General features: G+C 40.6%; 1 protein-coding gene across 2 annotated transcripts in view; it reads left to right on the plus strand.

The window, feature by feature from the left end:
- The window catches only part of NPR3 (natriuretic peptide receptor 3), an 85,140-nt gene extending 73,500 nt beyond the window's left edge, over window positions 1-11,640 (plus strand). The window contains exons 6-8 of one of the 2 annotated variants that reach the window (XM_077281954.1): window positions 4,437-4,566; window positions 6,867-6,954; window positions 8,273-11,640. In XM_077281954.1, the coding sequence (XP_077138069.1) occupies window positions 4,437-4,566; window positions 6,867-6,954; window positions 8,273-8,384 (330 nt within the window). In that variant the 3' untranslated portion in view covers window positions 8,385-11,640. The remainder of the gene's footprint in view (window positions 1-4,436; window positions 4,567-6,866; window positions 6,955-8,272) is intronic. The other variant, XM_077281964.1, reaches the window with a different exon arrangement.
- Window positions 11,641-12,400: the final 760 nt, after the last annotated feature.

The following is a 12,400-nucleotide window of genomic DNA, read 5'->3' on the forward strand; positions in this document are numbered from 1 at the left end:
TATCCCTCCTTCCTCCTGACCTTAGCTAGAGAGCAGCAATGAAAGCAATAGGCTTGATTTACTAACTTTCTGTTAGCCTACTGCATATGATATAGGAATTACGTATGTAAATTGGCCAGATCTGATATTAAACGATTACTCTAGACAATACAATGGACTTCAGAAAAGAATACATTGAGATGAGCGCATTAGTGATTAAAGCCGCAGAAGAAGGTGAAGTATTTGTAACCCATTGTAGGTTGTAGAGCAGCAAATTCTGAAAAGTTTTGTATGCTGATCCTGTGTTGTATCTTTATTGTACTCCAGAGCTGCACTCACTATTCTGCACTGATACATTACATTACTGATCCTGTACTGACCCTGAGTTACATCCTGTATTATACCCCAGAGCGGCACTCACTATTCTGCTGGTGCAGTCACTGTGTACATACATTACTGATCCTGTACTGACCCTGAGTTACATCCTGTATTATACTCCAGAGCTGCGCTCTCTATTCTGCTGGTGCAGTCACTGTGTACATACATTACATTACTGATCCTGAGTTACCTCCTGTATTATACTCCAGAGCTGCACTCACTATTCTGCTGGCGCAGTCACTGTGTACATACATTACATTACTGATCCTGAGTTACATCCTGTATTATACTCCAGAGCGGCACTCACTATTCTGCTGGTGCAGTCACTGTGTACATACATTACATTACTGATCCTGAGTTACATCCTGTATTATACTCCAGAGCGGCACTCACTATTCTGCTGGTGCAGTCACTGTGTACATACATTACATTACTGATCCTGAGTTACATCCTGTATTATACTCCAGAGCGGCACTCACTATTCTGCTGGTGCAGTCACTGTGTACATACATTACATTACTGATCCTGAGTTACATCCTGTATTATACTCCAGAGCGGCACTCACTATTCTGCTGGTGCAGTCACTGTGTACATACATTACATTACTGATCCTAAGTTACATTCTGTATTATACTCCAGAGCTGCACTCACTATTCTGCTGGTGCAGTCACTGTGTACATACATTACATTACTGATCCTGAGTTACATCCTGTATTATACTCCAGAGCGGCACTCACTATTCTGCTGGTGCAGTCACTGTGTACATACATTACATTACTGATCCTGAGTTACATCCTGTATTATACTCCAGAGCGGCACTCACTATTCTGCTGGTGCAGTCACTGTGTACATACATTACATTACTGATCCTAAGTTACATTCTGTATTATACTCCAGAGCTGCACTCGCTATTCTGCTGGTGCAGTTAGAAATGGTTGACAAGCTTGTAATCAGAAACAACTTAGCTGAGCTGCCATTGTGCAGTGTGACATTAACTATAGTTTTGAGTGTAAAGAGGACACTTCTTGGCAAGCAGTGGATGCTGGGAGATTTCAGCTCTGACGTCTTTTCATTTCACTGTAAAAAAAAAAAAAAAAGAAAAACTAGAAACTTTTGTCTCCTAGTAAGTACCATAAATTATATTTTGCACCCACAACCCACATGGCAAGAACTTTTGCTGTACATTAAAGGGGGTTCTAGTAATATGGGCCCCCGGACACCGGCCTATACATCCCCTATAGCTACCCGACTCCATGCAGTCCAGAATTCTTGTTGGAAAAGCAATCAACAAGTTTTATTGTCCTGAACTCTGCGGTTTCGCATAAACCCAGGCAAATTTTGCCGTCTGCCTGTAAATGTTTTCACATAATTGACATTCTTAAGGCAAAATATGCGCGGGACAAAAATGCCAACAATGGCTGTGTTCTCTGGGTTTTACGGAATGGAATCGAATTCTGAAATATTATCATTAAATTATGATTACTTAAGGATCAGTCACACTTTGCTTGCACAGTGCCCCTCTGTGTAAATCATGTACATGTTCCTACCACAGTCTAAACATGCTCCGACCACAATTTAGTAAAATAAGCCACAAACAGAATTTAGAATAATAAAATCTAGTCTCGTCTTTAGCTATTACATTCACTGTATCTTTCACATATAGGAAAAATCTGAGAACTATTTACTTTTAATTTTTTGAACTTTTGGCTAGCCTCTATCTCGATGAATAGAGCCAAGTGAGAAAACCCCGGACTTTGACTTTGCTGATCGCGCTGTGTCTAGACCCACTGGACAGATTTTGTCCTTACGAGCATCAGGCCATGTGGCTAAAAATAAAAAATAATAATACTATGGAGTCACCTAGTGGTAGATCCTATGAGAAGTGTTAAAAAGAAAAATTCCAACTGTACACAATTTTTAATTTACAGGTGTGGGAAAGCGAAGTGCTATCCCTTGCAAAAACTGTAAGGATCGCCGTATTGGAGGTTTTCGATAAGATGTCAAACGGCTGAAAAGTAGGGGCCAATTCACTGATTTTTAGCCGAATATCTTAATCAGTTGTTTCTAAGAGCGATTCTTAGAGCGATTTTCTCATGAAGGCAGCCCTAGACTTCCCCGTAATGAGCCAGCTACTCCGAATTGTTCAAGTTCCATGGTATTCGAGCCATGATAGCCACCACTACATTATCCATGGAAAGTCGGGATTAAAGAAAATTAACAATATGGTACTCTGTAAGTTCCAGAGTCAAAGTAGGAAGAACAAGGTTAAGTGTCAAGTAGTGTTTCATATATTCTCATTTCTGGGCATTCACTTCCCTGAGGCGGCTTCCTGCCCAGGAGAGGCTTCCAATGTTGTACTGTTGCCTAGCCAGCTGGACTGCCTGCTTTTCCATGTATCCCTCTGCTCACTTTCACTTCTGCAGTTGCCTGGCACCCTCCTCCCAGATGTCACTTTCCTCCTGAAAAGTGTCCCAAATTTTGAAGGATTCCTCCCTTAGTCTGCTTTGGTGTGCTTATTTTCCCAGTTGTCCCTGCTGTATTGAGTTTAACTCAGCTTGTTGTTCTGACTATGTTCTCCTGCCTTCCCTGACCTCTACTCGCCTGCCTTGACCTCTACTTGCATGCCCTGACCTCTACTTGCCTACCCTGACCTCTACTTGCGTGCCTTGACCTCTACTTGTGTGCCTTGACCTCTACTTGTGTGCCTTGACCTCTACATGCGTGCCTTGACCTCTACATGCGTGCCCTGACCTCTACTTGCGTACCCTGTCCTCCTCTTGCCTATCCTGATCTCCACTTGTTTGCCCTGATCTCTACGTGCCAGCTCTGACCTTTACTTGCGTGCCCTGACCTCTACTTGCCTGCCCTGACCTTTACTTGACTCCTCTATCCTCTACTTGCCTGCCCTGACTTTTACTTGACTCCTTTATCCTCTACTTGCCTGCCCTGACCTCTGCTTACCTGCCCTGATCTCTAATTGTCTGCCCTGACCTCTACTTTCCTGCCCTGATCTCTACTTGCCTACCCTGACCTCTACTTACTTGCCCTGATCTCTGCTTGCCTGCAGTGTCCTCTGCTTGCCTACCCTGACCTCTACTTGCTTGCCCTGACCTCTGCTTGTGTGCCCTGACCTCTACTTGCCTTCCCTGACCTTTACTTGACGACTCTATCTTCTGCTTGCCTGCACTGATCTCTACATGTCTGCCTTGACCTCTACTTGCCAGCCCTGACCTTTACTTGACTCCTTTATCCTTTACTTGCCTGCCCTGATCTCTACATGCCTGCCCTGATCTCTACTTGCCTGCCCTGACCTCTACTTGCCTGCCCTGACCTCTACTTGCCTGCCCTGACCTCTACTTGCCTGCCCTGACCTTTACTTGACTCCTTTATCCTCTACTTGCCTTCCCTGATCTCTACATGCCTGCCCTGACCTTTACTTGCCTGCCCTGATTTCTACTTGCCTGCCCTGACCTCTACTTGCCTGCCCTGATCTCTACTTGCCTGCCCTGACCCCACGTTTTCAGTTGTTTTTTTTTTGTCTTTTTTATTTTTCCTCCATAACTTTACTTATCCAAAAATTTCAAACAGATTCATGACATATGACTGTACCAAATGTTGCATTTTTTATGCATCTTACTCCAACCCAGTCCAAAGGTTCCTGGTTTTCAACTTGGCACGCTTTTAGCCAACATTATGACTTTTTAAAGGATTTGCAACGTTTTGGTGCAAAAAAAAAAATCACAAAATCTGGATAAAGAAAAAAAGTGCATTTTTGATCTTGTGCCAAATTCATGCGTGCGCTATTTGAAAGAATTTGGCCAAAAAAAATTGTCATATCGCAAGAAAAAAAAAGAAAAAAGGATTCAATAAATTACAAATGATGAATCACGCCCTTTGCTTCTTGTCACCACTGATAATGGCTGATAGGAGGGTCCCACCATCTAAATGTTCTCCAAAGAACGATCCTGAACTTCATTTCTATATTTCATGCAGTGTAACTCATCTTTTCGAGCACATCCTATAATTCCTAAAACTCACAATTTCATTGATCATTTCATTCCTCTATTCTTATGCCACAGGTTATCGGAGATTATTTTGGCATTCAAGGAAATTTTGAACTTCGACCAAATCTGAAGACTTTATGGGGAACTGGTAGGATAAGACTCGTGGAAAACAAAGTGTTTGAGACCATTACTCCTTGTAAAACATGTAAGTAACACTGTGCATGTAATTAGGGCTAAAAATCATTTTTGCAATAGGGTTTCATTAATAATTTTGGGCCATTTGGTTTCTACATCTTCTGTGTATCACAATATTTAGCAAACTACAGAAGGAGTTACCAATGAATCGGAGATCATAGTCTGTAACTCTTATCTCTCTTCTCCTGAACCATCTTCTAAGCTGATTTACGACACATAAAAGTTCTTCTAACCTAATTTGTGATTAACAAGTCAGGAAAAGCTACTGAGGTTACAACAGACTCGAAAGGCCATAAAATGTGTGACACTCATAATGCTTATATTTAATAAAACAATAAATAAGACTTTATGATAAGTGGAACGTCTCAGCACACCGGCCATATGAGCGGAAGGACATAGCCACCGTGCAATTTTTTCATCCTCTAAATCCAGCAAGAACCAGTGCAAATCCACTGAGGACAATATTCCCATCTGCCAAGGACATGAGTGCGGTTTACGGTGCTTTTTTTGGCACGAGAACCTGTTCCCTGCAAAATAGGATGCAGGAAATTTCACACCCCTGTGTTTACAGCTCCAAAGTCAATTACCTTTAATTAAAAAACTTCACAGTTCTTTGCAGAACGGAAGAATAATCTGCACCTGTTACTGCCCTGGCTTCCTCAATGGATGGACCTAGAATTATGCCTGCAGCCGGCCAGGGTTTCAGGAAATGGTCACAGAAAATGGATTTAAAAAATACATTTACAAAATAAATCCAATGTCCTATGTTACACGTTATGCTTTTATTATATACTTTTGTATCTAATGTTCATTATTCTGCACTGATTTATTTCGTACTATATCTTTTTTGGCCTTTCTTGCTCCATTTTTTGGTTACACAGCTCCTAATCCCCTGCACAGACTAATAATTAAAAAGATATTTACATTTCATTAAGTGATGGCATATTGCTAAGGTAATCTGTCTCTTATTGGTCCGTGTGGGTTCGACCTCTGAGACCCTCACAGGTATGAAGGGGACGCAGTGCTACTTCATTGCTGTGTCCCATTCATTTGCACAGGGGCTCTCCAGCCACCCGCAGCGGCTCTTTTCATGGGGCTGGCTGCAGTTCCCTGCACAGTGAGGTGTTCAGGAGCATTGCTGTGCAGGGGTTCTCCAGCCACCCGCAGCGGCTCTTTTCATGGGGCTGGCTGCAGTTCCCTGCACAGTGAGGTGTTCAGGAGCATTGCTGTGCAGGGGCTCTCCAGCCACCCGCAGAAGCTCTTTTCATGGGGCTGGCTGCAGTTCCCTGCACAGTGAGGTGTTCAGGAGCATTGCTGTGCAGGGGCTCTCCAGCCACCCGCAGAAGCTCTGTTCATGGAGCTGGCTGCAGTTCACTGCACAGTGAGGTTTTCAGGAGCATTGCTGTGCAGGGGCTCTCCAGCCACCTGCGGAATCTCTGTTCATGGGGCTGGCTGCAGTTCTCTGCATAGTGAAGTGTTCAGGAGCATTGCTGTGCAGGGGCTCACCAGCCACCCGCGGCAACTCTGTTCATGAGGCTGCAGCTCTCTGCACAGTGAGGTGTTCAGGAACATTGCTGTGCAGGGGCTCTCCAGCCACCCTCAGCAGCTCTGTTCATGGGGCTGGCTGCAGTTCCCTGCACAGTTTGGTGTTCAGGAGCATTGCTGTGCAGGGGCTCTCCAGCCACCCTCAGCAGCTCTGTTCATGGGGCTGGCTGCAGTTCCCTGCACAGTTAGGTGTTCAGGAGCGTTGCTGTGCAGGGGCTCTCCAGCCACCCGCAGCAGCTCTGTTCATGGGGCTGGCTGCAGTTCCCTGCACAGTGAGATGTTCAGGAGCATTGCTGTGCAGAGGCTCTCCAGCTACCCGCAGCAGCTCTTTTCACGGGCTGGCTGCAGTTCCCTGCACAGTGATGTGTTCAGGAGCATTGCTGTGCAGGGGCTCACCAGCCACCCACGGCAGCTCTGTTCATGGGGCTGGCTGCAGTTCCCTGCACAGTGCAGGGAACAACTGTCCTGAGGATGCAGCACGCAGCCCTTTCATTTTTTTGGATAGGTGGGGAAGGGATGTTATGGATGGCAATTATTAAATAAGTAAGGGCCTTTCCTAGAAATACCCTTTTAATTCATGCATTTCTGTTTGCCCATCGCCACCACTAGGGGAGCTAAGGAGGTCTCTTCTGCCCACTTTGTGGGAAAGCGGAGTAGCAACCAATATAGCGGCTATTACAGGCTCTTCAGGAATTTGCTGCCTCTTGAAAAGCGTAAACATTTTTTTTTTAGCAACATTAATATTATGTGATTTGTTTCTTCAAGCAGGTGGCTTAGGAGAATCTGCGGTCACTGGGATTGTGGTTGGCGCCTTCCTAGGCACGGGGCTCTTAATGGCTTTCTACTTTTTCAGGTAACTTCATATATTCATACAACCAAAATGCAGAAATTGTAATATATACTGTAAGGCCCCGTTCCCACCATGAGGATTTGGGGAATTGTTGATGCTGCAGATTTTCTGCACCTATTAGATTGCTTTTTTACGATTTTATTGCAGTGTTTTGTTTTTTTTGTTACGTAATGACTTAAATAAAGCTTTTTTGTTTTTGATACTTCCAGGTATTTGGCTTTATCAAAACTTTATTGATACATTCATGTGCGGATTATATGTGTTTTTATGTGCAGATTTTCTGCATTTTTTTTTTTTATTCTACGTGGAAAAATCGCAGAGAAAATGTTCCCATCACAAATTTTGTCCATTTCGTATCTTATCGGGGCAAAAGTTTACAATTCAGCCATCTCATTCCTACAGTATCTGATGCTGCCAGAGGGGAAGAGGAGGCATCATGTTCTTCTCTTTTCCATACCTCCCAACATTTCAAATCCCATTTTGCCAGTCATTTTAGGTCCTGTAGAGGTCTGTCCAAAAACATCTAAGAAACATCCATTTTTAGGGGGTATCAGCATTAACTCCACCTTCTTGTCCATTTCGAGGAACAATACTGCAAAAATTACTGCAAAAATTAGACCACTTGGCAGTAAGTTTTTGTCTTGACACGCATGGAAGGCGTAAAGAAAGCACAGGAGGAGCAAGCAGAGGATACAGCACTGCATAATGCCCATTCGGCAGCCATTGTATATTTATGGAAACCGGGTGTTCAAGCACCAACTTCCTGATGGGCATGTTCTAATTCAGAGTGTCGAACCTGAACAAGCTCTGCTGCAGTGTAAAGAATAATGGATGGGCTATTTGTCATAAAGGGTTAATCTGGTTCTTTTCACTTCTACATGTGAGGTCGGTGATATCTTGGCTACAGATATCTGCCATTCATGTATGCATGAGCAACAGTCACGGTTGGACTGGCCCAATCCTCTGGTGGCCCTGGCTTCTCCCCTAAGGGCATCTATAGTGCTAGTGGGGGAGAAGCCAGCGCCACCATCTGGATATCAATGATATTTACAGTATGTAATAACATCATACCCGATTGAATCAGAAAGCAGAGCCGAATCCTAATATTGTGTATTTAATGGTTGTACAGTAAGATTCAGTGCCGGAGAAAAATTAGCCCAGTCCAAAAAAAAACCCTTTGGTGAGCCCAATGTTCTTCTGTCTGACACTGGCACCTATCCTTGTCACCTCCCGATGCGGAAGTGAGCGGAGTTGGATTATCCCAATAATTTTTTTTTTCTTTACAGTTTCCCACAAATATTTTTTTATTTCTCAATTGCAGGAAGAAATACAGAATAACCATAGAAAGACGAAACCACCACGACGACTGTAACATCGGCAAACACCGACAGCTGCGGGAGGATTCCATACGATCCAACTTCTCCGCAGCCTAGAAAAATTGTTTTCTACGAAGATGCAACCAAAGACATCATCACACGGGGAAGGAGTTCTTGTAGAAGGATAGAGTCCTGGTTTTTTTTTTTTGTTTATTTTTTATTTTACTCGTTTTTCAAAAACTCAGGAATGATTTAGAAATCATACGATGCCACATGGCCTTCATCTCATGGAAAGGGACAATTTTCACGATTTACATGTTTTTTGTTAAATATCTGCCCAATTAAGGAAACAATAGATTTTCCTTTTTTTAATTTTTTTTTACATTTTTGAGCAGAGGAAAACATTTTAACAAGCATCATTTCCAATTTTTGCAAAATTTTTCATTTTAAATTCTATTAAAATCAAGAGAAAAAAAGGACAAAAAATTAGAAACCGATATTAAGAAAATATTTTTGCTTTTTTTTTGTATTAATTTGGCTTGACCTGAAAATACCAACTATTCTACTCCAAAGGGTCGCCGGGTTAATGCTCAATGTTTTTGATACTTTTTTTTTTCCAAGGTACACTAAACAGCTCATATTGACTCTCGTGAATCAAACACACACAGTGAAGCATTGATGCTTAAATTCGGCCCATCTTGTTAAATTTCTCTGGTTTGCTCAGTCCCTACACAGATATTTGGGATGACGTCGAGACGTAACTGAAAGGTCAACCTTGTGTGAGCACAGGCCATGATTGTAATCCTGTGGATGTGTAAATGCTTTACCGTAGAGTATATTCAGGATAACATTAGCTGGACGGCTAATTCAGGTTTTATATTGTATAGATTTTTATTTAATGATGAACACTATCATGGCAGGTCATGTCTATGGCTCCTACTAGTTCCTATAAAACAAATACAAAACGAAAAAAAAAAATCCAAAAATTGGGATTAAAATGGTATAAATTCGTATAGAATTTGATTTCATTTTCATATACTTCGCAAACTGTGCGCAACAATACTATATGAGAAAGTAAAACAGCAAAATTTGGGTCAATTTTTTTTATTAATAATAATAATAATAATAATAATAATAATTGGAAAGAAAAAGGATTTTCCTAATTTATGACAACCCCTTTAAGATTAGTGCCACCATGGCAGTCAACAACCAGACAGGCTTTAAGGGGTTATTCCCCAAATTACAAGTTATTCCCTATCCATAAATTGCTGGTCACTTGGGTTCTGACCATCGGGACCCCCAGAGATCTGAGAATAGGGCTTTTTAACCTCGAGATCTGGACTCTACAGCCCCATCTTGAATGGATCGGAGGTGCTCATGCTTGATCTTCGCTCCATTCATCGGGAGATAGAAGAGCGGCGTCTTGGCGTTCTTCTACAGTCCCGTAGACAGTGGATGTAGTAGAAGACGAGCATGAGCACCTCCGCTCCATTCAAGATGGGCCTAGTTCCTCAGTCCCGGAGCCCTGTTCTTGAGATTGTTGGGTGTCCTACAAGTCGGCAAATGATCTCAGATAATTTGTTATTCTTGGAGTTACCCTTCAAAGGAAATGTTGTGTTACAAGGTGGTCAGTCAGATGAATGACCATCCAAGACGAAGCTGTACAGGTTCCCTTCTGGTTCAAAGGGCAGGTTCCTGGGCATTGGATCACCCCTTTGTGACATCAAGCTTTAAAAGGGGACAAGGTCAAGTGTTGTCAAGGCTAAGTCAGGAGCAAGTGATAATGCTAATCAGCTGTCCCTTATATTATTTTTTTTCCCTTCTAATATTGGGGGGGGGGGGGGGGGTGGCCATCTTGCCTTGTTGCTTGTTAACAGCATTTATGGATATGTATATGGGCCATAGGAGCAATAGACTGGAGGTATTCATTAACTTCTATGGGACAGTATAGTGGGCATGCTGTGGGCTATTTGTCTTAAAGGGGTAGTGTGGTTCTGCACACTTCTACATGCGAGGTATGTGGGGTCCGTGATGTCTGGGCTACAGATATCTGCCATTCCCATGTGTATGAGCAGCAGTCAGGGTTGGACTGGCCCACCGGAAAGCTGGAGAATCCTCTGGTGGGCCCTGGCTTCTCCTTGCTTTACGGTTTAGGGAGGAGCAGAGCTGTGACATCATTTACTTAGAATGGCGGATTCATATGTAGGTGGCTACATCATTGTTATCCTGTCGTTAAAGGTAATGGTGACTGCTGAGCAGTGATCTCTACAGAACAGGAAGTTGTTGCCTAATTTGGGGCTTATTGGTCAGTGTAAAAGTTCTGATATTTCAGAATGATTTTATATTTTTCATTAAGGGGGGATATTTAAAAAGACTTCAAAAATTGTTAAAATATATTTATGATAAAAACCTGATTAAAACAATAGGTCATGCTAAAATGGAGTTTTTTAAAAATATTTTTCAAAAATCTAAAATGAAAATATCAAGTGCAGTGACATACAACTATTATTATTATTATTATTATTATTATTATTATACACTGCTGTTTTATGGGAAAAAAATAAAAATGTGTATCACTTTTATTTGAGAAAAAAGGGAAAAAAATAAAACTAAGGCTGATTAGAAATAACATCCTAATTTAATGGGGGGGGGGGGTTTGCGCTCTTATTGTGATCCCAGTCACAATGTGTGAACGCAGCCTAAAAGGGATCATCAGATTGTCATGAAATTGAAGTCCATTGCCTTCATTTATCAGGTTCAGTTTGCGCTTTTTTTTTTTGTATGTGAAATTGAAATATTTTGTGGGCCTTTTTGAAAAAGTGTCCATACATTCTACCAAATCGATATCATACTGAAAAAATGTAAATATTTCATCCTATATACTTGTACAGTAAATAATTTAGACTTTTTTTGTTAGTTAAAAAAAAAAACATTCCATTCTAACATTTTGTTGTTTAACAGTCATTTTAAATATTATTTTTCACTTTTTTTTTGGGGGTAATAGTTATGTGTGAGAGGAGAAAAAGCGCTGAGATCACACAAAGTAGAATTTTTGATCAGTGTTCACTTGTAAATAAATGTTATTTAGTAGAGATATTGTGTGTAATTGACATTCAGGAATGTTTTTTTTTTTTGTTTTTTTGGTTATTAATTTTTTTTTTCTTATAGGTCTAATTTTATTGGAATTTTTCGTACACAACTTTGGAAAGAAATCAACATCGTTGTATTTAGGGGCATTGCTACAAAGACAACTACACTCACACTCATATTGCTTAAATAGTATACAATAAGGGAACAAACACCCTCACATTGTTCTACTGTTTTTTTTAAGAAAAATAGTGATTTCGGTATTAAAAAAAATAAAATTATATATATATATATATATATATATATATATATATATATATATATATATTTATTTTTTTTTAAATACCTAAATTGCTAAACAATTTATCTGACCCTCCCAAAAAAATGTAAAGTAAACAAAATATAAAAATTCTCTATTCATAGTAAATATTCTAAATGTTGCAGGTGCCATTTTCTGTATTTTATATCTTAAAATCTGGAATTTTACAGAAATTTGAAGTTCACATTTGAAACATCGATTTGGTTGGAAATAATCAATAATTTACAAAGGGCAAAATTTTGGAAGTTTTCTTCAATATAACATCTAAATATCTACAATTTATTGCGATAGGTTTAGTTTGTAACACTTTATATTACGGAGTTTTAATCTTTTTATGTAATGTTTTCTCATCCATAGTAAAAGGCACCAAATATTTGCACACTGCTTTTTATAATTTAATACCAGTAATAATCCCACAGAATTTCCAAATTTTTTAAAATCAATTTTCCTGAATTCTGTTGTACAAAAATTAACAATGGGTATTACAATCTCTAAGATACTATCCCAATATGTAGTAGTAATAATAATTATATTAGCAAATACCTTCAAATAGAAGTGTAGCATAGTTCTCCTGATTAGCTATGTCACTTACCCCATGTGCAGGGCATTGCAGTAGCTTAACTGTCACTATCTGAGTGGTCGTAACTATGGATACCTAAGCTACTGCAAGCGACTTAGCTAATCAGGAGAACTATACTACCTTTCTAAATGGAGGTATTTACTATTA

Source organism: Ranitomeya variabilis, chromosome 1 (genome assembly GCF_051348905.1).
Source record: "Ranitomeya variabilis isolate aRanVar5 chromosome 1, aRanVar5.hap1, whole genome shotgun sequence".
NCBI lineage: Eukaryota > Metazoa > Chordata > Amphibia > Anura > Dendrobatidae > Ranitomeya > Ranitomeya variabilis.